Source organism: Coenobita brevimanus, chromosome 96 (assembly GCF_032717465.1).
Source record: "Coenobita brevimanus isolate Jiangsu-jjx chromosome 96, ASM3271746v2, whole genome shotgun sequence".
Classification (NCBI taxonomy): domain Eukaryota; kingdom Metazoa; phylum Arthropoda; class Malacostraca; order Decapoda; family Coenobitidae; genus Coenobita; species Coenobita brevimanus.
In genome coordinates, this window is record NC_137049.1 from 19610932 (window position 1) to 19637875 (window position 26944).

The window sequence follows — 26944 nt, forward strand, 5'->3', positions numbered from 1 at the left end:
GCAGAACAATAGTCGTATGCGCTGCTACAACGCTAACCTACAAGAAACTCTATGGAAGCTAATCTCCAGGTAGAGCGCTAAACTACAAGAAACTCTATGGAAGCAAATCTCCATATTTCACAGGCCAACTCTCGTAGGTGACTCCTAAACCTCTAAAGTAGTCTAAACTAAACCTTTACTGGCAGACATACTTGCGAATAATCCGAGGAAGCCTCTATCCATTTATACAGAGGCATCGTGTAGCCTCTATACTATAAATATAAAACCCAGTGAGGCCTGGATGCACAAATTTTGGAGCACTGTAAAGCCTGTTTCTAATAATATGATGTCCACTGCAACCTCTGGCCACTGAAATGCTCCTGGCAGTATGGCACTACGGCCGGTTTGAGGCTTCATGGTCACCAGTGGCGGCATCAGGGGTTATACAGATCACACATCCTTACTTCCCATGCTCACCACTACCAGTCATCACCAATATGTCACTGTTAACATCACATTCACTACTGCCATCAGGCTTACCACATCACCATACTTATAGTCATCACCACACTCACCATTCACCAAATCCCACTCATCACACATCCTACCTCGCTCACCACACACCCTCCCTCACCACACACCCTCACTCACCACCCTCAACCACCACGCTCACCACTCATACTCATCACCACAACACGACATCACCACACCCCTTCAGTACGATGACATGCATACTAATCTTGCCACCCAGGGACGATTTATGATAAGCACCGCAGATGTTTTGACTTTGATCGAGATATCGCGCCTCCATCTTGACTCTCATCCTGGTTTTGCTACTTACTCTTGCGGATTTTTGGCCCGGGAGTCATGATGGAGCCAACACTTGTCAAGATATATTTGCTACACGATTAAAATACCACTGCAACCACCACTATCATCACCACCACAACCACAACTACCGCCACTATCACCACAACCACTACCATCATCACCACCACCACCACCACTACCACCATCACCATCATCACCACAACTACTACCATCACCATCACCACAACCACCACCATCACAATCTTCACTGCTATACTCTTTTCGCTTAAACTTGGCCTAAAACAGCCATCTATCCATCCCTAATACTTAGTCGTAACAAGATATTAACACTAGAGTATGATGCTAGTCACGAAGAAGTGCTACCGAAGGTATATCTGCAGCACTGTCTTATTCTGCCACTGAGCTACGTGAAATAAGTCGCAAAAGGTCGAAAATCTAGACCAGGTTCAGGCGAAAAAACTACAGTGGCTCCTTCAATACCATCAGGCTCCTATGACTCACTACAGTTTTGTGTGTGTGTGTGTGTGTGTGTGTGTGTGTGTGTGTGTGTTTTACTGCCAAGTGGAATGTAAAAAAATGTCCTAGGAATTCGGGTTCAGTTTTTCCCTCCTCCTTCCCCCCCCCCAAGCAACCTCATTAACCCCTCCATCAACACAGGACTCAACAAAGCCAAATCACATAGTCTATCGGTAGAGAAATAAAATGCAAAAGTAATGAAGATTTTATTTATCTCGCTTTACTGACAATTTTAACTTTTTTTGTTCTGTATCTATTTATTTATTTATTGTTTTATTTTTACTTATTTACTTATCTACTTTGTTATCTATTGAACTTCTTCATCTTTTATCTCTTTTTCTGCCCCCATTTTTTTTTTAAACTCTTTCCATCACTCCAACTCAGTGGAATGCCAAACATCCCACGAATTAGGTCCCCATTTCCTCTTTCTCCATTCCCCCTCCACCATCCCTCGTTACCAGCCTGCGACAACGAGACTAAACGCATCTAAAGTACTTGTTAACGTCGCTCTGCACGCTAACTGAGTGCGTGGAGCGGCAGGCAGGGGAGAATGCAATTGGCGTGGAATCCTGGGCCCACCTGCACACACCTGTACTCAAATGTAATACAGTACTAACGTGAGCTCTCCGGTGTCATTGGGAACTATATGGAGGAATCCCATATTTGACACTCCTCTAGGCAATTCTTGTGTCGTGCAGGGACGGCACACACACACACACACACACACACACACACACACACACACACACACACACACACACATTACGCATTTCAGTATGAATTTCCACCCAATCACTAAACAGAACAAAAAATATATATACTAAATTTTAACACTATAACACTTGGGACCCGGACCCCCCTTGCTGTCCTCCCCCCATCTGAAATTTCGAATAATTTATTTTGTGGGAAATGTCTAGCACTGTCCCCCCCACCCCCTCCCCGGATTGGGCTTGCACTCTTCCCGGGCCCATCTGTCAACAACGGGTCCTCCACTGATAACACTGCCATATTACACTACTTAACGTTGTACACATTAAAAAAAAAAAAAAAAAAAAAAAAAAAAAAAAAATCTTGTCTTCCGTACTACTTTAGTTTCTCCTTGATTCTTCGTTTTTTATTATATACCCGCTATAGAAAACCACATTTTGAAACGAGAACTACAGCACATATCCAAAACTCTAATAGGGTGTTACTTACAATAATATTACTCATTTGGGATCGTTTTTCCCTATGTTCACCATGGCTCTTAAACGGCCATATTTTCCTTCTCTGATGCCCTCTTGATTTCTGAGCTGAGAGAAAAAACAAACTCAGCCTATGCTTTCTACTTTGCTGAAGACACACACGCTAAACCCAATATTTTCCTTCGTAGTTCATCCTGTGTATATACAAATTGGACTTGTTTTTGCAGGAAGAACAAGGAAAGGAGAGAGCTAAGTCTTGCCAAGTCTCTCATCCCACCTACAAAAAGAAATCTCAGGTACGGGAGGATGAATATCGTCGGTTATATTGGGCAGGAAGACTAAGGAAAGGAAGGTGCCTAAAATCCCCATGTACCTTGTTCTTCCTGCAGAAAAAATGTAAGTTACGACAGAGATTCGCTTGTAAATAGGTAAAAGCATCCCACCTGTCACGTAAATATAAGGTAAGTAGAAAAATAATAGTAAACGGATAATCTGTAGAGTTGTAATGAATGATTTATTGACTATGCAAGGAGGAAAAGGCCATTCAAGCGACCTTCATAAAACGTGGTTGTGTTAAACTCTGACACACACACACACACACACACACACACACACACACACACACACGATAATGGTTTGTAGTCATTCAGTACCAGCAATCGTTCATCACTGCGGCCCTTTATGACTCAAAAACGAAATTATAACAGACAAGGTGATGCTCTCCTGCCTGCCATTAAGAGATCAGCAGCCTAAAATCCATAAGCCATACATATACATCAGAAAATGATTACACAACAGAAAATGCCCGTCTGTTGCCATAAATATAGTCAATTTTTCAGAACAGAATGGCATCTAATTGTAATCCATAAATAACTCACCTCTTTAATGATGTGACTGCTCGGTGAGGTTGTTCATGGGTGGAAAAATGAGAGAGAGAGAGAGAGAGAGAGAGAGAGAGAGAGAGAGTAAATCACAAGCCTGAAAAGATTAACACATCAGCAACTTCAAAAACCAATATGGCCTTCACTTTAAATCCAGGCGACTGACCTCTTTTATGATCTGACACTGCTCGTTCAGGTCAATCATTGGCGGGACGGATGGAGGTCTGGTGAGGTAGTAAGTGGCCGCCACCGCCGCCGCCGCCGCCACCACCCCGCCAACCACAGGGGCATACTCCTCCATCAGGCCTGCAGGGGATGCAAAAGGGGAACGAGTTAGCGGCGGGAAATACGAAAATTGTGACAGACTAAGCAGTGACTTACTATACTCTTTTCACCTTAACTTGGCCCAAATTTTCCTCCTTTTGTACCTTATTTCACATAGCCCAATGGCAGAAAAAGACAATACTGCAGCTCTACATCTATTCCAATGCACTTCTTCATGACTAGCACCATAATCTCGTGTTGATCTCTTGTTACAGCTCAGCATTCGTGACGGGGAGATGGCAGTTTTATGGCAAGTTACAGTAAAAAGGGTTTAGTGCATGCTTGAAATAGAAACCTCGCCTATGTTATCCTCATGTTCAATTTTCCATGTATCTGCCAGACTAAGTAGCCTAATAAGACATAAGCCACATCATGAACCATAATTTTTCACCCCTTTAGCCTCAAAGATCTCTCCTTAGCAGAATAAAATCGTCTGTCCCTCGCCAAGAAATAAATATATACTATAACTGATCATAGTACGTCCTCGGGCTGAAAGGGTTAGTGGGGACCGCCTCTACTTTCTGTACGTGTTCGATGTGTCCACCAACTAAGGACGGCAGCGTCAGGATCAGCGTCTGCTACCGATCACGTCAGAAAATCCTACGAGAATTAGAGATTTCCACCCCCAAGCACCAGTCTTTTTTTGCCACGTCGCCTTGTAATGTGGATGATAATATATAAATACAGTATTACTATAGATGATAATATATACATGCATTATTTAATATATACCGGTGTATTACTAAATGACAAAGTCGAAATTGTGGAGAATGATGATGGAACCAGCTCAGCTACAAAGGACCAATTAAAACTTGGAAAACGAAAAAAAAAAAAAATGCTGACTTCCCCCCCCCCCCAGCACCGGTAAAATGAGGTATGAAAATAGCCCGTGAAAAAAAAAAATACCGTTATTACCAGAGTTTTCACCACACTCCATCAGACACAACCTCTCTCCAGGCTGGTCAAAAGGAAATAAATGTACATATGAAAGCAGATTACTCGCACATGTGTTGAGACTTGAATCGATAATTCCACACACTTGAATAATCACTACCGCTCATAAAACACAGCCAATTACGGTAGTGCAAGCGACCTCACTGAATGTATAAGAGAGGCAGAGATGGACTGGTAAAATTGCAGTCTCTCATGGATAATATCTTACTTAATAATCTGATCTGTCATGCCTTGTCATAACCTTCCTCTCCCTATCCTATCCTTCTCTACCCATTCTTTCTCTGTTCCATCCTTCCTTGCCCTCCCCTTCCTCCCCTTCCTTTCCATCCCTTTCCCTGCCCTCCTTACCTCATCCTTTCCCTACTCTACACTTCTCTGCCCTCCCCTTCCCTGTCCTTCCTTTTCCTTCCCTCTTCCCTAGTCATCGTTACCCTTCCCTCTCAATCCTGTAATACCCAGCCCTAAATTTCCCTTACCTTCCCCTCCATTCCACATCATTCCCTTCCCTACCACTCAACCCTTGTCTGGTGACCTTCTGCGCACGGTGAGTCTGGAGGAAGCCTTATATATGGAGTGATGTCAGAGAATGTCGGCAACCACCATACACGTCAATGTGAAAACCAGCAAATGCCAATCCCCTATTACCCTCTTCTACGAGTAAGGGCCCGGGGCTAGGCTAATGCAGTCCAGAATACTTGCCCCTTCAATCCAACGACGTATTTAACGGGGCTATTCTTGCTTTCTCTAAACAATTTTCTTCAGTTTATGATTTTCCAAGAAGGGAGATTAAATTTACTGCCTTTTTTTTTTTACTGACCCCTTCTCTACAAAAAGCCTCCCGACAGCTTAATAAAATCGTCTGGAGGAAGCAAGAAGAAAATAAGAAAATACGTCCTCAGGCTGAAGGGGTTAAGGATAAAACAGCGACTCACGGTAATTCGTTTATCTGTATTTATTCTCTGTAATATGGTACGTCTTTGTTGCAGGTCGCCTTTTTTTTTTTTTTTTTTGGCTGTCATGATAAATTACTCTGAGATAGTCTGTTCTATTATATATATATGTGTGTGTATGTATGTATGTAGGCAGGTAGGTAGGTATGTGGGTATGCATGTATGTATGTCTATGGGTACATTAAAATAAGCACAGAGAGAGAGAGAGTTGCGTCAAAGTGGAAGCCTTAGAGGGACACGTGGGAAGACCGAGAGGAGGCATGAGGGATGACATTGGCAACACTCAGCCACTGCAACACACACACGGCTTGCAATACACACAACACTTCTAACATATGGAACACTTCAACTTACATTCTATTCTTAAAAACACATTACCTCCAAACCCCATTCCTTAACCTACACATGCAACATCTCAGCCTAGTACCCTACTTTGCAAAACACATGCAACACCTCAACCCACTACCCTCCGCAACACACTGATTCTTCAACACACAATACCTCACCAAGTACAGGGCCATATTCTGCAACACCTACAAGCTTCAACACACAGATCTTTCCATCTGCATGCAACACACTGACCTACAACTTCTCATCACTGCACCACACACAACCTTGATCTCCCCAGCCTAAAACCACGACAAAACACACACACACACACACACACACACACACACACACACACACACACACACACACACACACACAAGAGCTTGAATCTTTCCAGCACAAGGACAACAGCTTAAGTGAACCATTACTATGCTACATTGATGGCAACTTTATTCGCCCACATATTACTGACTGTGTTATCAAGATTGTTATGGCGTATCCAAATCAAGCATCGCCAGTGGCATTATATTGTTTTTATATTACCACCAATGGAGGCTAATATCACGAATATGGTAACTGTATTTTAATTGGAAACAGTGCTGCCAGCATTAACAAACACACACACACAAACACACACACACACACACACACACACACACACACACACACACACACACACACAAGTTAGTGGTGTTTTTTTTTTTTTTATGTGTTCGACACTGGGCATAGGCTTCACAGCCTGCTTTCGAGGCCCAGTAGTCCTCCTACGTACCGTACACCTCTACATGTCACCACTTCGGCGCTAACACCCACCGTCCATACTGAATACATGCTAGGGCTGTCTCATACAGGACTGGTGTATTGGTATTAGCGGGGGTATTTTTACGACATGTCGGCGGGTCTTCTGGTAGGTCAGTAAAGTCTGATTTCTATGGCCTGTAACTGTGTAATTAAGAAGGTATGTGAAAGATCATGCTTCCTCATTACCGCAGCTGCTGTTACAATGACCTCACTCAGATACACCGTGTTCTCATTACCTAACTTCCCTGATCCAAAGTGGCATCGTTAACCCACCATGCAGCTGGCAATGATACTAACATTGTTGCATTCGTGATTTCAACAATGCTTCCAACAATACAGACACACACTACTCGTGGTGTTTCCATTACTCTTCCCTACACTGTTGCCTGGGTGTGCATCGTCCAAAACAAAATCAGTGCGCAGTGGCAAACACAAAACTGCAACACTGAGGTCACCAGCACTCACAGCCACTCCAAACACTCAGACCTTCCATCCCCAAAACAGACAAAACATAATCTGCAAAACCCAGAGCCTAAAAAACCTGAATTCTCCATAACACTCGATTTTCAAACATCACGAACGACGGCAAACATCCACCACAACACTCCGCTCAAACAACATCAACCCCTTCTGACGGAGCACGAAATTTTTATTATATTCTTGTCATTTTCAGACTATTTCATTTAGCTTAGAAAATCGCCATGGTAGAGAGGGAGTTGGTGGGGCGTAAACCAAACCCCTCCAGTTAGAAAAGTTTCTCCTAAGCTAATTTGTTTTCCCTCCCCTGTTCATTAAAAAAAAAAAAAAAAAAGAGGGGAGCGGGGTCTGGAGGTAGCAGGAATAAAATAAAAGACGTTACTGTAGTGAGGAAATTAACCTAGCCACTTAAATATCATTCTTGTTATCTCCAGACTGTTTTTATTCATCTGTGAAAAAAAAAAAAAAATGGATGGCTGTTAGATAAAGTCGGCATTTACCTTTTCACTAATAGAAATCTCCCTAAGCTGAAGAAAATCATCTGGAGGGACTAAGAATACATCAATAAAACACATCACCGGGCTGAAGGGATTAAGAGACAGAAAGACTACGTGAGGGCAAACCTCCTATGAGAAAGTCTACGGAAATCAGTATCCATGCTTCTCAGGTTGACTTGAATCCTGTACACTTCAAATTATCTTAAAAATCCGACTGTATTTTCGTGCGCCAACAAATCGGGAATTTTCACTACAATCTTTAATTATTTCTTCTTTGGATCTGCAGGAACTTCCCCTAAAACTTTCACCAAGATCCTCCCATTAGTTATACTGTAATTTGGTGGGCAGACTGACAGACAATGACGGACCAAGGGACAGACTATGAAAGACGAATTGACAAGCAAGACAAGAAGATGCACAGACAGGCAGACAGACTGAAACAAGAGAAACATATGCACAGAGACAGATATACAGAAGGACAGGCAGAAACAGATAACAAGGCAGACAGACAGAAACAAATAAAGACAAACAGAACGATGAACTGACAGAAACAGATACAGACAGAACGATAAACAGACCGAAAAATAGCCACACAGAGGTTAAATATACGTACGTCAACCACAAATCGGCATTAGGTGTTAGAACCCACACACCTCTACCTGTATTTACCTGCCGTCATTAAGTCAGTACCCTCTCTCTAACTGCCTCTCAGGTGTATGTGTAATGTGTGAGATTTGATTTCTCAAGGTTCATCCATAGCGTCTTATTTCAGCTAATGACGGTCCATTTTAAAACAGATGAAGGTGAATTAGAGGGCCGTGGGAGTGAAGGTTTAATTATCTGGTGAGTACCTTGCCTTTTTTCATCATCATCAACAACAACATTATCATCATCATCACCATCAACATTATCTTCCTTATCATCATCATCATCATCACCAACAACATTACCTTCGTCATCACCATCATAATCACCATCACCAACATCATCATCATTATTATCGACATCATGTAATTAAATATTAAAAACTATACACAGCACATTTTTTCCATCCAAATTTTGACGGGCGATTTTATTCACTACATATAAACTCCCCAGCGCCGTAAGGGGTAATTTATAATGATCTTATCCATCCTCTTTACCCAGCCGTGAGTAAGGTTAATATCATCACTCAGTTTAGTACCGTTTCACAAATTTACGCCACTTTCCATTCATAAACATCTAATTATTAGTTACTCAATCACCTAATCCCTATATCAACTACTCACTAAATCACCTTATCACTAAATTAACTCCCTCTCTCACCTGCACTCACCCACAGACAAAATTTCAATAAAAAGAATCTACCTGCCATTCATCCATTACTGACCATCAGGATATTGAAAAAAAAGGTGTTAAACTGGAATGGAAAATGGATATCAGATATGGGCTGCCATTACAATTACACTATTAAAACATCAAGCCAGGCAAGCCCATTCACACCACAGAGTTAATGGGTGATTTGATCTATCTATTTACCCATCTATCTGTCTATCTATCTGTCTATCTCTCTATCTATCTGTCTATGCAGTCGATTCTTTATGTGGGAAAAAGGTCAGGATGTCAGTGATGATTCTCTCCGTGTGTGTGTGTGTGTGTGTGTGTGTGTGTGTGTGTGTGTGTGTGTGTGTGTGTGTGTGTGTGTGTGTGTGTGTGTGTGTGTGTGTAATATTGGAGGACGTTAGGGAGGTTGTTTCATCAGTATCAGGCGTCTCCCTAAACTGATCAAATCGTCTTAGAGCATCAGTAAAAAACACGGCTTCTTAGTGAGTTTAATGTTTCTAATCTGCCCCCGCCACACCTCACGCACGACCATACCCCCACCAACCCATCCACTCACCCCCACCACTATCCCTCACCCCTCCTCCCTCCCTGTTCCCCTCCCCCTCTAATCGCCACTTCCCCACTACACCACCACTTACATGAAGCTTCACCCTCTTCCCACACTTATCTCCTCATATTCGCTAGTCTTTCACTACATCTATATCACACAAAACTTCTTATCGACAAAACAGACGCAAGTATCTTCCCAAAGTCTGACGAAAACAGTGGAAAAAAAACGAACCATCTGAAACACACGGCTGTTTTTCATTATACTTTTCATTATACTTCGCCAGTTGTAAATTTTCCTCAGGTGGAACTGGAAAGATGGTTATTTTCTTGACTGTACATTATATTGCCTATCACGTTCACAAAACTCTCTCCTGTCACGTCAGCAGCACGCCCTATGAAGAGTCTAGCTTCCTCGTGCATTCCTGAGGCTCTGTGCAACCAGATGTCTCAACGTATACTTTGTGGCCTGCTACTTTCTCCCTCACGAGCAGCGTACGCCATCTTTGCTATTTCTTGGCGTTATATCCAATTCACAAGAGGCTTTTAAGACAGCAAGGGTTAGAGACAGCCTTCATTAACCCTTCTACTACTACAAACCCTTCCTGTGCTGAATAAAATCGTCGTGTTGGTCTGACTAGAATGAAAATTACGTCATTAGAAAGGGCTAAATCTCCACAGCTACATAAATACTCGTAGCTCCTGTCTAGTTGGGATCAGGTCACAGTGTCCTTAAAATGTGCTCAAGGATTTAATAAGATTTCCTCACGGTTTAATTAGGGTTAGGTCAGGGCTCGGGTAGGGTCAGGTCAGAATTTTAATCAGTTAGGTCAAGGTTTTCTCAGCAAAGAAAGGTCAGGTTTTGGACAGAGTTAGTGCTTGGTTTTAACAGGATGTGCTCGCAGTCTGAATTGGGTTTGGTCATGGTTTTAATAGAGTCAGGTTACGTTCTTGTTAGTAGGGACAGGTCACGGTTTGTACAGGGTCAGGTCACGGCTTATACAGGGTCACGTCATGGTTTATACAGGGTCAGTCATGGTTTATACAGGGTCAGGTCATGGTTTATACAGGGTCAGGTCACAGCTTGAATTGGGCAAGGTCAAGGATTATATTCAGGCTAACGTAAGGTGATTTTATTTTGCTGGGACCGAGGCAGTAAGTCATCGGGGTAAAGTTGTTGGATTCTCTATTTTTTTTCTGTTGTCTCTTTACTTATTCTCTCCGTTCCCTCTTCTCCCCCTCCCTTCCCCTTCCCTCCCCCTTTTATATACCCTCCACTTCCTCCTTTCCCCATCCTCCCATTCCTTCATTTCCCTCCTCTCCTCTCTTCCAACCTTTCCCTACCTTCGTCCCCTCCTTCTTCCCTCCCTCCCTCATCTTCTCCTCCTCTCACATTTTTTTTTCTCGTCTCTATCCCAACTTCCCTCTCTCTCCGTCTCTCTTTTCCTCCTATCTATCTTCACCATTTCCTCTTCCACTCTTCTCCATCTCTACCTCCTCCACCCTCCCTCACACACGCACACATACACACACACACACACACAGCTCTTTTCACCCCATGTCCCTCTCTCCTCTCCTTGGCACTCTCTGCTCTCCACCATTGCTCTCTTCACGCCCACACCACCAACGCTCTCTCTCTCTCTCTCTCTCTCTCTCTCTCTCTCTCTCTCTCTCTCTCTCTCTCTCTCTCTCGTGGACTTGGGAGTCTCACTTGCACCTCTTCCTTAATCATTTTTATTCAGTTACTCTTTGATATTATTTTATGCATTATCTATATCTTTTTCCACCTTATCATTGCAATATTTATTACAACTACCATAGAGAGTCAAGAGAGAGAGAGAGAGAGAGAGATAGAGAGAGAGAGAGAGTGCGGGGGTGGAGTAGGAAGTCAAAGAGAGATCGCGTCCCATGGAACCAGACTCTCTCTCTCTCTCTCTCTCTCTCTCTCTCTCAAGGTCGTGAAGTCAACCTGCTGCCAAGTATTATATAATCAATGGGGAGGATGGACCCCTGCCAGGCCCTTACTGGGTGACGTCACTGGAGGCTGATCTCTTAGTTGCTGAGTGTGCCAGTGCGCTAGGAATCTCTCTCTCTCTCTCTCTCTCTCTCTCTCTCTCTCTCTCTCCATACCTAAATTCCACAGTGCCATTTTCTTTACCTCTATTACTTTTAGAATTCTCTCAGCTGCACTAAATCACCTTTTTATTTAATCATGAAAGAAGGAAACAAAGGCCAGAAACTCACACCATTATACCCTCCAGGAAAAAATAATTAAAGACAGACAAATTGAAGATCCATTCATTTCGGGATGCCTGAACACACTGGGTATAAAAGACAGAAGGTAATACAGACAGACAAAGACAGATCCTGATTAGATAAAGAATTAAAGTGAGACAGTGAAAGGGTTAATGAAGGCAGCTTTTTAACTCTTTGACTTCAACAATTTTCTTTTTTCCCTTTTTTTTAATGTCAAATACGTCGCCAGCTGCTCATCAGAAAAATAAAATAAAATATAAGATGGTAACCTGGCATCTTCGTTAGGGTGCAATGTCCTTAATCTCCTTCTTAATCTCCTTCGTGTGGTTTATCCTCAACATTAAAAAGAAAAAGAAAAGAAAAGAAAATCTGTGCTAGTTGAAGCTAAAGATGAATGTAAAAATGAATGCTTCCTCGATGTATAACGGTCATGAATGCAAAGATTATTCAAGGACGAAGGATAAGAGGCTCTGAATGTGCCATGGATATTCGTGTCAGGGAAGCGTTTTTAAAGATATAATGATCAAAGTTATTATTATTTTTTTAAGGACGTAGTTTATGGATGTATAAATGGATGGCATATTTCAGTCGAACGTTTATAAGACTCTCGAACAATACTCTGAAAAGTCCCAAGATTCCTTTACTGGATTTCAAATGCCATCGTTCAGTCTCGTAATTTATCGAAATGAAGTGTATCGATGTTTATTTTTTTTTATTATTTTTTTTTATGCGAGGAAGAAGGAACCAAAGGCCATGAGCCCGCAGTAACAGTTCCCTCCAAGAGAAAAACAAAATACAATATAGAGCCAAATTCAAGATCCGATCATTTTGAGATGCCTGGACACACTGCGTTTGAAAGACTGGAGATCATAGGCAGCAGGAAATACAGACAGAGGGAGACAGTTCCAGAGTTGACCTGTTGCATAAATGAAAGACTGGGAGTAACGGTTAATTCTTGCATTAGAGAGTTGGACAGAAAAAGGATGAGAGTCTGCTGCCAGACGGGTGCTACGCGCCCGTCGTAGAGGTGGATGAATGCAAGCAGACAGTTCAGAGGAGCAGTGACCATTAAAGTAGCGATAGAAAAGAGATAAAGATGCAACAGTGCGGCGAAGAGACAGAGGTTGAAGGGAGTCAGTAAGAGGAGGAGAGTTAATGAGACGAAAAGCCTTTGACTCCACCCTATTGAGAAGAGCTGTATGAGGGGAGCCTCCCCACACATGAGAGTTGTACTCCACACAGGGGCGGATAAAACCCCTGTATAGAGTCAACAATTGCGCAGGGGTAAAGAAAGAGCGGAGTCGGCTTAGCACACCCAATCTCTTGGAAGCAGATTTTACAAGAGATGTAATATGATCTTTCCAAGATAAGTCCCGAGTAAATGAAACCCCAAGCATGTTCAAGGATGATGTAGGATTAAGCTGAATATTATTAAACATTAGTGGGTATACCTGTGGAAGATTTTGTCGGGTTGAAAGGTGTAAGAACTGAGTCTTAGATGCATTAAAGACAACCATATTATTTTACCCCAGTCAGAGATACGAGCCAAGTCAGACATTAGGTGTGCCATAGCCTCATCCCTTGTTTCTTGAAGTAACTGTTGAGATGGGCGTTGCGGGAACCGAATGGAAAGGTGAAGGGTGGAGTCATCAGCATATGAGTGGATAGGGTTAGATGTACAGCTTAGAAGATCATTGATGAATAAAAGGAAGAGAGTTGGTGATAGGACAGAGCCCTGAGGAACACCACTGTTGATAGATCTAGGAGAAGAACGATGGCCGTCTATAACAGCGGCTATAGAACGACCAGAAAGGAAGCTAGCGATGAAGGCACAGATAGAAGGATAGAAACCGTAGGAGGGCAGTTTGGAAATTAAAGATTTATGCCAGACTCGATCGAAAGCCTTTGAGATGTCAAGTGCAATGGCAAAGCTTTCGCCAAAGTCCCGAAAGGAGGATGACCAGGAGTCTGAAAGGTAGGTGAGAAGATCGCCAGTGGAGCGTCCCTGACGGAACCCATACTGACGATCGGAAAGAAGGCTGTGATAGGAAAGATGCCTTAAAATTTTTGTATTAAGAACTGACTCGAAAACTTTTGAAATACAGGACGTTAAAGCAATTGGACGATAGTTGGAGGGTTGGGAGTGGTCACCCTTCTTTGGGACTGGCTGAATGAGAGCAAACTTCCAGCAAGAAGGAAAGGTACAAGTTGACAGACAAAGACGAAAGAGTTTGCCTAGGCAGGGTGTAAGCACAGAAGCACAGTTCTTGAGAACAACAGGAGGGACCCCATCAGGCCCATATGCCTTGTTAGTACTGAGGCCAGTGATGGCAGAAAATACATCAACTGAAGAAATTTTAATGTCAGCCATGAGGAAGTCAGAGGGGGGAAGTGATGGCGACTGTATATGAAAGTTTGATAAGATGAGAAAATTCGTAAGAGAGAGAGAGAGAGAGAGAGAGAGAGAGAGAGAGCACTTCCCTCCTCCTCCTCGCACAATACAAGAAGCGAGAGATAGGGAAGGGAGGGGGGGGGGGTGAAGAGAATTAAAGGCATTACACAATAAGCTGGCCATTTCAGTGGGATTACCAATGGCCCTAATCTCGTGGCCTTAGGAGCCTCCCTGACACAAATTCCTTACCACTTTATATTACACATGACACACTGACCCTCTAAAGATTGGGATAACTCTAGTCTCATAGTTAGTCAATGCAAGGCGATTTTATTCAACTGATATCCTGGGTATTGAGCTGCTTATCATGAGGACGTCTTTTCTTCTGTCTATCTAACTATCCATTGCCAGACGCCTTAATCCCGTAAGGGAAGGCCCCAAACAAATCGCCTCCATGTCGCCCTGTCCCCAGCCATTTCACTGCCCTGCTCCCAGCTCACACCCCCTTCTCTCATATACCGGTACCTATTTTTCTTTTTTTTACTGTAGCAAATGAAAACTATCCCACATGACACCGAGACCCTCTAAAGATATGGAGAACTCTAGTATCATATCCCAGTAAACGCCAGACGATTTTATTAAGCTGAAAGTGAGTCACAGGAGTCTGAGTGTTACCCTATTTACCATGAAAGCGTTTTTTTTTTTTTAATACAAGGAAGAAGGAACCAAAGGCCAGGACACACTGACCGTTTCACTGTAAATAGCACCTTAAGTTTTTTTTTTTTTTTTTTTTTTTTAAGCTATGTCATTATTAAAAGCGCACTCACTCACTACAAATGGCAGCTTTTTTTTCACTTCTTATAGACTATTCCTTTATATAACTCCTTCGCCGCCAGTGTCAGAGCATAACTATATCTCACTTAACTAACCCAAAGTATTCAAAGAAACTGGAAGGGGTGCAGTCTCGTCTTCATCAGTCCACAGCCCCATATGCATGAACCAATTACCGCCCACAACTGTACGGTAAATATATATCATGGCTACAGTGTAAATTCGCAGATGTTTTTAGCACGTCTATTGGTTAACTTTGTCCCTACGATAACGTACTTATTCCTGGATAAGGATGCATCTCTGGGATCTGCTCTGCTCGTTTGTCCCGCCCTAAGGATCTCTGACACAAGGTGCTCCACTCCCGTAGACTTTAACGAAGCCCCATATCAGGGTCCTAGACTCCTGCATCTCTCTGGTATTTTCGTATTTGTTTTAGTTTGTTCTTATCTCCAAACAGAATTGTCTAATTTGAGAAAATCTCTTGTATGGGAGGTTAGTGAAGGTTATGTCTAACTCCTCCGGTAAGAAAACTCTCCTAACGAGAATAAAATCGACAGGTACTAGCCATAACAAAACCATCATCGTAATAAACGGGTTACTGCACCTTGCAAACACTAAAGTGTTCCCTGATATCACTGAGTAAGTTCTAATAAAGGGTTAATTGTACTTTTAAAATTTTAAGTTGTGCTCTAAAATCAGCGACCATGTTAAAGTTCCGCCACAAGGCCGCTACACAAGTCCAAGCCAGATGCCGGGCAGATCCTAAATAGAGGTTGTAGCTAAAGTTCCAAGGATAGAAAGTACCGGTACTCCCCTTCACTACCAGCATTAAACTATTCCCCTTCACTACCACCACGTCTCTTATTTTTCCGTCCTGCTCCCTCCTCACGATTTTATTCGGTCAAGAGGCTGAAAATTTACACAGGCGAGATTCAAGGCAAGCGCTGGATAGGAACCGAACGTGATGAGAACAAGACAAAATTTCCTCGACTAATCAAATACACCTCTACACAGCCAGCATATAATTACATCGACAGCAGGAAGTAGCTTATGTACTATTCTTGCGACCTCTAAATTATTATATTCTGTCGAGGAGAGACCCTAGCATGGAAAGGGGTAGTAACGACACAAGGTTGGCGGGAGGTGGATTTCATGAAGGGGAGAGCCTAAGTTTGCAGGGTTTCACTTAAGCACTGGCCTACTTTACAACCACCACGATACCCATTCACCACCAGGTAATTTTCTGTATTATTTTCTTAACACCAGTCTCAATTAGATGCGGAGAGACAGCTCGTAAATCTGGACAGACACTACTGGTATCCCAACTATCCTTTTCAGCATAATGTTTCCTTTTATTTATTTATTCTGTTTATTCCTACTGCCTGCCACTAAAAGATTATATTCTGGAGAGGACAGACCCAACTACATTTTTCAGTATAATGTTTCCTTTTATTTATTTATTCTTTTCCCATCCTACTGCCTGTCACCAAACGATTATATTCTAGAGAGGAGAGACCTTGCTAGTGAAGAGGTTAAAGGTAAAAGGCAGCTACTAGTGGATATTAACGTGAAGGGAATGGCCTAACGTGAAGGAAATGGCCAAACTTTCCAGGGTCTCATATCAGCACTGCCCTGCTTTACTGTTGCCAATACACGCACACTTCATCACCAGGAAATAATATACAGTTTGTTCCCCTGCCTCTGAACACTAATGCATTTATGCTTCACAAAGTTAATTATATGCTGTACATTGCATCCACACTCTCTCTCTCTCTCTCTCTCTCTCTCTCTCTCTCTCTCTCTCTCTCTCTCTCTCTCTCTCTCTCAAGTAATATAGACACCTGGAGACATACGTACACCTAGAGACTCCTCAAGAATAGTAAACATCGGACGAAAATTTTAAAATCTCGTAAAAATAATGTTCTTAAAGTACACATTTTCTTCATCATCAGCGCTACAATCAGGATCAACTAATATATGTTTCTTCTCACTAACTACGAAGACTAGGTAAGTATATTTAATGTCATCTTGAGAATCACAACAGTAAGCCTAAAGCATCCCTGTGTTGGCATCGCTTAGTTACGGCCAGACGATTTTATTCAGCTGACGAGAGGCCATTTTAGGTCTGGCTAGGAGTGACTGATGATAAAACAAGCCCCTAATGGCGAAGCAGGGTTTAACACGAACAGCAAGCTCCAAACATCGTTGAGTTAGTATCAGTGTTAGTATCGTATGGTATAAAACAACACACTCATTCCAGCTGTCCATCTAACTCGTCTTTCTGGGGCATGTCTTTCTGGCGGCATGTGTTAGATGGGTTAGTATATAAGTCAGCACAGCGTGGCGTAAATCAACTCGTTCCAAAGTCATATTTCTCCTCTTACTTTTAGGTTTAGCAAGGAATGAAGGAATGACAAGTTTCTGGTGGCATGTGTTAGTTAGCAAAGCAAACTCATTCCAGAGTTAAATTCTCCGTCTTACTTCTACGCCTGGCAAGGAATGAGGGAAGGAATGACAAGTTTCTGGTAGTATGTGTTAGTAAAGCAAACTCATTCCAAAGCTACATTCTCCGTCTTACTTTTAGGCCTGGCAAGGAATGAGGGAAGGAATGACAAGTTTCTGGTAGTGTGTGTTAGTAGGCAAACTCATTCCAAAGCTACATTCTCCGTCTTACTTTTAGGCCTGGCAAGGAATGAGGGAAGGAATGACAAGTTTCTGGTAGTGTGTGTTAGTAGGCAAACTCATTCCAAAGCTACATTCTCCGTCTTACTTTTAGGCCTGGCAAGGAATGAGGGAAGGAATGAAGTGCCCCCAGCCCTCTCCATCGCCGTTGTCGCCTGCGTCGCCCCCGTCACCGTCAACCTCTTCACCTGCCCCGCCGCCCCGGACCCCACCAAATTCCCAGCATTTCCCAGCGCTGAAGTGGCCGTGGTCTTGAGTCCTTGTAAGGTACTCGTCGCCTCACCCAGACTCTCCCTTACGCTACTCATTGTCAGTCTGTCTCTAGAGCTGCCTTAATATTTTTTTCTGGGTAATAAAGATAAACTGAAGTCACTTAATCACACAAAAAATAAATAACTGGTCTGCTGTTCAGTCATTTCATGTTTTGAGTAATAAAAATCCACAAAAAATCCATAAATCACACAAACAGTTTTAAATCTGATCTACTGTTTTTACATCCTTCTCTCGATGTAAAAACTGCATATAAATCACAAAATCACAAAAACACGCTCTCTTCTGGTCTCTGTTATTTTTTATCTTCCTTTTCTGAATAACGAAAGTACACACAGCACTAGATTACGATGAGTCTGTAGCTGCTGTTATCATTTCTTTTTCTGGATACACAACACAAAGGCACTTAAAAGAACTATATATATCACAGGAGCAGTCTTCAATGTAGTTCGTAGCTGTTTCGTCTTTAAATCTGGATAACACAAAGACAACGTTAAATCACACCCAAAATTTCAACTTCATGTCTATAGCAGTCCTTGTCTTTAATTCTGGATGGCAAAAAATCAATTTAAAATACAACTTCACTTTTCCAAATACGTGAAAATTCCTCCACTAAACCACACAAGTATTCTCCTTCATTCACTCCAAACTCCTCTCTATACATGCTTCTGTTTTTATTTCTCGTTAATATATAAACGCTTAAACCACCATATCACACAGTCTTGGTTTGTGGGTGTTCTGGGTAATAAAGAAACAGAAAATAGTAAATAATGTTAGGCACGTTGCTGCTCTTATCCCTCTTTCGTCTAACCTCAAAGACACGTAAAAAACCACATCATATCATATTCTAATGCTGTCGCTCTTGATGTTTTTTTCGATAGCGTTAAGATACTCGTAAAACACAATATCATGGCAATACACGCTCTTCCTATCCATTTGTGTGTGTGTGTGTGTGTGTGTGTGTGTGTGTGTGTGTGTGTGTGTGTGTGTGTGTGTGTGTGTGTGTGTTGAAATGCCGGTACTGGGTCATTTTTAACGAGAGAGAGAGAGAGAGAGAGAGAGAGAGAGAGAGTTTACATACCATATCACCAACCCTGCTATTGCACATCTGCCTCCAGGGCAAAACAACCTACATGCGGCCCTTTCTTCCCTCCTAACCATGTGCTGGGTGGGGAGGGGAGAAGGAGAGGAGAATGTGGGATGGGATGGAATGGGAAAAGAGGGATGACATGTGAGAGAACAAAAAATATAGAATGGGAGAGGAATGATGAGGAAACCGTGGGAAGGAAGAGGAAAGCAAGGGATGGGCTGAGACGGAAGAGGGAGGCGAAGGATGGGTTGGGATGGAGGAGGGAGGCGAAGGATGGGATGGGATGGAGGAGGGAGGCGAAGGATGGGATGGGATGGGATGGAAGAGGGAGGCGAAGGATGGGTTGGGATGGAAGAGGGAGGCGAAGGATGGGTTGGGATAGAAGAGGGAGGCAAAGGATGGGATGGGATGGGATGGAAGAGGGAGGCGAAGGATGGGTTGGGATGGAAGAGGGAGGCGAGGGATGGCGTGAGGAGGGAGAGGTCAAGCAACAATCACCCCCTAAAGAGCCAGGCCAGGTCAGGAACGGTGTAGGATGCGACAAAAACTTATTTGCTGGGGGATGTCCGTGTTTTTCCCCTTATGCAGTGTCTAAGCTAGAATCTGTTTCCCTGGGGTAGTTATTTCCTTCCTTTTTCCCTGGCGTACTTATTTCCGTTCTTCCTGTCCTTATTTCCTTCACTCTGTCCACCATTAACCCCTTCGCTACCACCAGCCTCTCCTAAGGTAAATAAAAATTGTCTATTAGTAGCAAGATAAACCCTCTGAAACCGATACCGTCATGTTTTACTTAATATCTGTACCTTAGATTAATGCAGGAACTATGGAGAGAGAGAGGGAGAGAGAGAGAGAGAGAGAGAGAGAGAGAGACTACAGATCAAAGCCATCGTGCTGCCTAAATCGTGTTGTGTACCCGTATTTATCGATTCTAAGGAGTGTGGTTAGGTAGGTGCCTGGCCTGTGATGGGGTGATGGGTGAACGTGACATGGATTGCCTGTGTGTGTGTGTGTGTGTGTGTGTGTGTGTGTGTGTGTGTGTGTGTGTGTGTGTGTGTGTGTGTGTGTGTGTGTGTGTGTGTGTGTGTGTGTGTGTGTGTGTGTGTGTGTGTGTGTGTGTGTGTGTGTGTGAAACAAGACGATTTTTTTCAGAATGGAGGGACCTTAAGAAGTGAAGGGGGATTGACACTGAGGCTCCTATGACTCACTCTCAGATGAATAAAATCGTCTGGGATTAGGTGGATTAGAATAGGGTAATAAGAGTTGTCCTAGGCATGAGAGGGGGTTAAATGGGGTGGGGTGGGGTTGACAGTATGGTGGGGTTAGGAATGTTGGAGGACTTGGACTGAAGGGGTTGAGAATGTTGAGAATGTCTTACTAGGAGCCTGGCCAAGAGAGAGAGAGAGAGAGAGAGAGAGAGAGAGAGAGAGAGAGAGAGATACCTTTACCATTTGACACTATCGATAACACGATCTCTGCAATTACGAGAGAGAGAGAGAGAGAGAGAGAGAGAGAGAGAGAGAGAGAGGGAGAGAGAGAGAGGTAACGGTAACTAACTACCAAGAAGCCAGTTGTTGTTTAATACGGTATTGAGTACCAAGAAGAGGAGGAGGAGGAGGAGGAGGAGGAGGAGGAGGAGGAGGAGGGAAAAATGGGAGAAAGATGTGAGTAGCTTTGAGAAGGTGAGGGGGAAAGGATGGGGAGTGGAGGGAGAAGGGGGAGGAGGAAGAAAGGGGAGGTGGCATGAGGAGGAAGAAGATAGATGACGGAACGTTAAAGAGAGGCAGGGGAGGGAGGAGAGAGAAGAGGAAGGGTGAATAGTGGGTAGAGAAAAAGGGGGAAGGTGGCGTGAGAAGGTGAGGGGGAAGGGAGATGGGGAGGGGAGGTGGGGATAGAGAAGAGGAAGAAGGAACAGTGGGTGGAGGGGAAGATGAAACGTGAGATGAAAAGAGAGAAGAAGTGGTGGGGAGGGGAGAGGAGGGAAGGTTAGGGAGGGGGAAGGGAGAGGGAGGAGGATGGAGGAGGAGGGGAAGGAGCGGGAGGGGGGAATGGAAGGTGGCGTGAGAAGGAGACAGGGAACAGGAAGAGGGAGACAAGAGAGAAGGGAAGATTACAGAGGGGAAAGACGAGGGGTGAAACGAAGAGAGGGGGGGACGAGGGGGAGAGGGGGAAGGAAAGCGTGGGAGGGGGAAAAGGGAAGAGGTGTAAGAGGTAAGGAGAGAAATCGGGAAGGATGGGAGAAGAAAAATTAGGAATGGAAAGAAGAGTGACGAGAGAGGGGAAGAGAGAAGGAGGAAAAAGGGGAACAGAAAAGGGGGAGTGAAGGGGAAGAGAGGCAAGGAGGAAGGGAAGGGATTACGGCAAGGGTGGGGAGGATGTGGGAGGAGGGGAGGGGAGGGGAGGGGAATGATGGGGGAAGGGAGGGTAGATAGGGGGGGAGGGGGAGGCACACCTACCTACTCCCGTCCATGGGAACTATATACCTGCCGGATGTTTGGAGCCTCAGGTGTGTAATTATGGACAGGTGTGTGTGTGTGTGTGTGTGTGTGTGTGTGTGTGTGTGTGTGTGTGTGTGTGTGTGTGTGTGTGTGTGTGTGTGTGTGTGTGTGTGTGTGTGTGTGTGCAGCCAAGCGTGTAGGTGTGGTCAGGTGGTGGGGAGATGTGTGTAGGTTAGTACTTGTGTGTGTCTTTTTGTTTTTTCATTCTACCCATCACATTCATCACGATATGACAGGACCAAAATGATGATGATGATGATGATAATGATGATGATGATGAATGTATTATTTCATTCATCCTAATAACAGAACGTCGTCAGCATGAATTCATAACTACAGAAAACAAAATAACATAAAAGTACTGCTCAATTCTCAACCCCTATTTAACCTCTTCACAACAATGACGTATATTTAATGTTCTCTTCATGATTCTCTTCAATCGATCCTGAAACCAAAATAAAAATATAACTGAAATTTTTTGGGGGGAAATGCGTTCGAATTTCTTTTCTTACAAGTCGCTATTTTTTTCTTTTTCTTTTTTCTTTATTATCTATACTTCATTCAACTTATTTTGGTGGTGAGCTTCGTCCTTATAAAACCTATTTCCCGGAGTTCATTGACAGAAGACGGCAATACTCCGGCTCGCAATTCATTCTATAGCACTTCTTCGTGACCAGCGCCATATTCTATTGTCCTTGTTACATCTCCGCATTCGTGCTGGAGAGAGGCAATGTTACGCCAGGTTAGAGTGACCAGAGTAGCCTATAGTATAACAGTAGATTCTTCGTGACTAGGAGTCGTATTCTCGTTGGCTTAGGAGGGTTTACAGCACCTCTCCCTTAATCCCTTGAATCCGGCCAACGTCCTATTTAGTCTTGCTCCTGCCAGACGATTTATTTATTTATTTAGCATTTATTTAAGCGTATCCTGAGGTGAATAAAATGGTTGGGAGATGGCGAGAGAGAGAGAGAGAGAGAGAGAGAGGAAATATCCATGGGCTCATTGGGGTAACGAAGGGGTTAACCAAGCCTGATGTTTAATGACGACTTCTGATATTTGTACAGTAACTTCTCCACTTTCACTTCACTCACAAATCACAACAAACCTGAAGACCAACAACATATAATTCAGATCAATTTACTTTCTACTCTCACAGCAGGTTATTCCCCCTAAATCCAAGACACTCCTTTTTTCTGTTTTAGTTCATCTTGGCTAACTTCAGACGATTTTATACAGATTAAGAGATATTTTAGAAACTGATTGTAATGAATATACTGTAGTCTTCATTAACCCCTTCAGTAATGGCTTCCTTTTATATTTTGTTTCATTCATTCTTCGTACTACCTGGCGATTTCATTCATCTTTGTGAGGATCTAGCAGTGAAGGGGTTAATGAAGACCGTCTCTGGCCCCTTCCTAAAACGAGGTTTTACCCTAACCTAAACACAAGGTCTGATGGTGATGGTAACAAGAACACACGGAGCATGAAGAAAGCAAGAACCGGTCGCCCCCAGCAGGTAAAAACTATCCCAATTAACTCTCTCTTGCAGGTACGGACGCACTCAGGCATTCTCCTCAAGCAAACACAGCGCAATTTTGTTCATCCAAGACATAAGCCCAGGCATACAAAAGAACTGGAGCATTTTAGAATCAGGAACGCCACTGTTATTGCCACTTTTGTCAACTCCGATGCGGTTTGAATTATCCATTGAGCTTTGTCCGTCACCTACGTCTGGCAGCAGGCAATGTGCAGGTGCTTACATCCGCCGGTACGGTTTCGAAGCCGGTACATATCGTCCTAGACCCGTTAACCTTACCACAGCTTGGGTTCAGAACATTCAGATAACTTTATTTGGCTTAACTTATGCTACGTTATATCCGAATCGGGTGGAGCAGGGTTAATGTTGATGATAAACTGTGTACTGTGTGTGTGTGCGTCGAGGTGTTTCATTTGCCGAAGACAACCCGCTGCCATCACAGCACATCGCCGCACACGCTCACTCACACTATTCTCAGCCACCACCTGTCTGGCACGTACTTTAGGCAAAACAAACTCTCCCATCTCATCTCTTGCAACATGTGCACGGGTGGCCTTGCTCCCTCGGCACTGCTCTCTCGTTAATCTGTGCAATGCCAGGATGCAGGACATTTTTCTCCCGGCATGTCCTCCCAGGGTTATATAATCTGTCATGCTAGTGGAACGGAATGGTGGCTTGACTTCCTTCCTTCACAACTTTATTCGAAGGACGAGAGACGCTGGACTGGAAGGCTCAGATACTGTCTTCACTGACCCCTTCGCCACCACGGTGCTCTCCTAAGGTCAATAACATCGTCTGGTAAGGCGAGACTGAACGAAGAAAGAGGTCATCACGGTGAAGAAGATACTGCACTATTTCTTAACCATACGCTTGGTCTTACGTCACCGTTAGTACAGAGAGAGAGAGAGAGAGAGAGAGAGAGAGAGAGGGGGGGGGACACATCAGCTGATTTCCGTCAATAACAATGTTGATACTACAGTCCTTGGTTAATGCACCTAGTCAATATTTTCCTGTTTCCTGCATATCAATTTCTGACGCAATTATCACTTATCCAACACAGGCATGGTTCACAATATGATCAGCCAAGTTTGACAGCCAGAGAGGGAAGTGTCAAATAGAAGGGTGCATTGGGTACTTTTTTCCGTTCGACATTGCACTTGTCACACTTTCACGGCTTCTAACAACAATCTCGTCAATCCCAGAGTTCACCACGCTTCACGGAACGACACTAGAGGCCTGGAGGTGGTTCAGGAAGGGTGTACAGACCACGAGGACGGATACAGGAGGAGAGGAGAGAGCGCGGCGTGAGGGCGAGGGTGGAGGGAAGTGACTGGCTGTGTGGCGTGGCGGCCTCTCACACTCTGGCAGTCGACACACACACACACACACATACACCAGCACACCACACCGCAGTATCCTCGCAGTGTTGCTTACGTCATGCCTCACCTCACTTTCGCGGGATTAACCTATTAGTGTTACCTGCTTGCAACACTTACATTACGTCACAAATCTGATACCCTGAATGCCATCACCGTTGCCGCATCCCTATTCGCACTGTTATGTAAATGTGCAAAAGAAATCACCCGAATGCAAGTGACTGACACATATGCTGATATCCACGTGAAATATGGATACCTTTTTCCCTGGGGCCATCAACGCTGTGTGTGTGTGTGTGTGTGTGTGTGTGTGTGTGTGTGTGTGTGTGTGTGTGTGTGTGTACATACGTAAGTAAATGAAAGAACCATGCATACGTAAACGAAAGGAGGAACCACTGTCTAGAAGCCTGCAAAATCGCCCCTCCCGAAAAGAGATCAACATTCACTTCACTAAACCCAGACAATGGGTTCCAGGGGCGAAGAAGGGTGAGATAAAGGAAAAGGAAAAAAGAAAAGAGTACAACGTGAGACCACCACCAGCGTCCCAGGCAAAAATGGGTCACATCACCATCCACGCGTCATTCAAGCTCCATTAGACCGATTAGAAATAGGATACGAAAATACCCCAAAAATGTACGATTAGCCAAAAAGAAAAAAAAAACTATGGCACACCTGAGGTACAAGGGATGCGAAAATAAGCGAATTCTTTAGATACACATGAATCTAGTAACCCAGTGACTTAAATAACACAGCAGCCGGGATGTGAACTTTTGTGCGATTTCAAGTCCTAATAAATACCAACGATAATATTTGCACTTTTAATCACAGGGTGCTCCAACTATCACAATATTTCGTCCATGTTTCTGAATTATATGTGGGTTAAGATACTCGATATTTTTTGGTGAACTGTACATTCTAAGTCGCATATCTGGTGGTGAACATCGCGATGTACGCTGCTGAAGACCATTTGGCAGTGTCACATACCAGCTGACGCCACTGCTGCCTGGCTGTCATGGCGGTGTGAGGATCATGACTCTACAATAGTGAAGATTTTATATAACCTCTGCAGACAGGTGGCGTATGCAAGTTTACTCTTTTCACCTTAACTTGGCCCAGTTGTTCGTTCTTTGGCAGCTGGCAGAGAAACACAACGCTACGGCTCTACATCCTTTACACAGCACGTCTTCGTGACTAATATATTGAAGCGTTAATCTGTTGTTAAGGCTCAAAATTCAAGCTGAGGAGATGGCAGATTTAGGCCAAGTTGAAGTAAAAATGGTGGGGTTTGGCCTACCTACCCCAAGATGATTTCACTCGACCTGGGGAAGAACTTTTGAAGCGAAGACTTCATGAGGCCAACTTACACGTGTATGCCCAAGAATCTGAAAAACTTCATCTGGATAAATAATAATAATAATAATAATAATAAACACGTCGCCTGACTGAAGGAGTTGAGACAGGAACCGTACTTGGAGGGAGACGGAAGCTAAAGGTATCATTATTGCGGACGGAAGGCGCTGCTGTTGCCACTACCCCTGCACATTATTTACCAAGTCTGTTTACACATCCATTACTAAGCAGGATCTTGATGGACTGTTGCTGTTCTCAGGATCTACTAGACGTGAGTTCGATCCTAGCTGGGGGTGAACATCAGAGGAGTTACATAGGATTATATAGGTACACAGACTTTACGGTCCCACGAGGCGGTCAGGTCTTAACACTATGAGAGAGAGACAGACAGACAGAGACAGAGACAGAGAGACCAAAATCTGATAGGCGTAATTAGGGCGTCGGAAATAAACGAGAGAGAGAGAGAGAAAGATGACAGTCCAACACTTTTTTTTTCTACTTTCCTGTTCCTAATTTCTTCCAACCCCATTTATAACAGTGGGAAATGGAGTTAGGATGATGATGATGATAAAGACGATGATGATAAATGTGATGATAATAATGATAAACGCGATGATGATAAATGTGATGATGATGATGATAAAGACGATGATGATAAATGTGATGATGATGATGATGATGATAATAATAAAAATAATAATAATAATAATAATAATAATAATAATAATAATAATAATGAAGATGAAAATGATGAACAACCACTATCAACGCATGAGACAGCTCCAGAAAATAAGTGTAGGTGAAAATCGACATAGCCAAGCAGTATGGGAAACGAACACGTACACTAACGCATTTTATCCCACAAAAATAATCACATACGAATGATTCACGGATGATCGTAGGGAAAAAAAAATAATAAAAACCTGTAAAAAAACTCGAAAAATTAATAAAACACAGGTAAGAGTGTAATTAGGAAGCAATCAAGGTGACAGTATCGAAGACTTCTGAATTTTCCCGCCAGAGGGCCCGAACTCACCTGCCGCTTTCAATTTTTCTTTCACTGGAGAGAGAG

The 26944-nt window shown here is 43.4% G+C and overlaps 1 protein-coding gene across 2 annotated transcripts in view; it reads right to left on the reverse strand.

The window, feature by feature from the left end:
* The window catches only part of LOC145413430 (long-chain-fatty-acid--CoA ligase 6), a 98096-nt gene that overhangs the window by 63939 nt on the left and 7213 nt on the right, over nt 1-26944 (reverse strand). Inside the window, exons 1-2 of one of the 2 annotated variants that reach the window (XM_080283115.1) lie at nt 17843-18179; nt 3558-3697 (exon numbers count right to left, since the gene is read on the reverse strand). In XM_080283115.1, coding sequence (XP_080139241.1) covers nt 3558-3697; nt 17843-18062 — 360 coding nt within the window. In that variant the 5' untranslated portion in view covers nt 18063-18179. Of the gene's footprint in view, nt 1-3557; nt 3698-17842; nt 18180-26944 lie in introns of those variants that run through there. The other variant, XM_080283116.1, reaches the window with a different exon arrangement.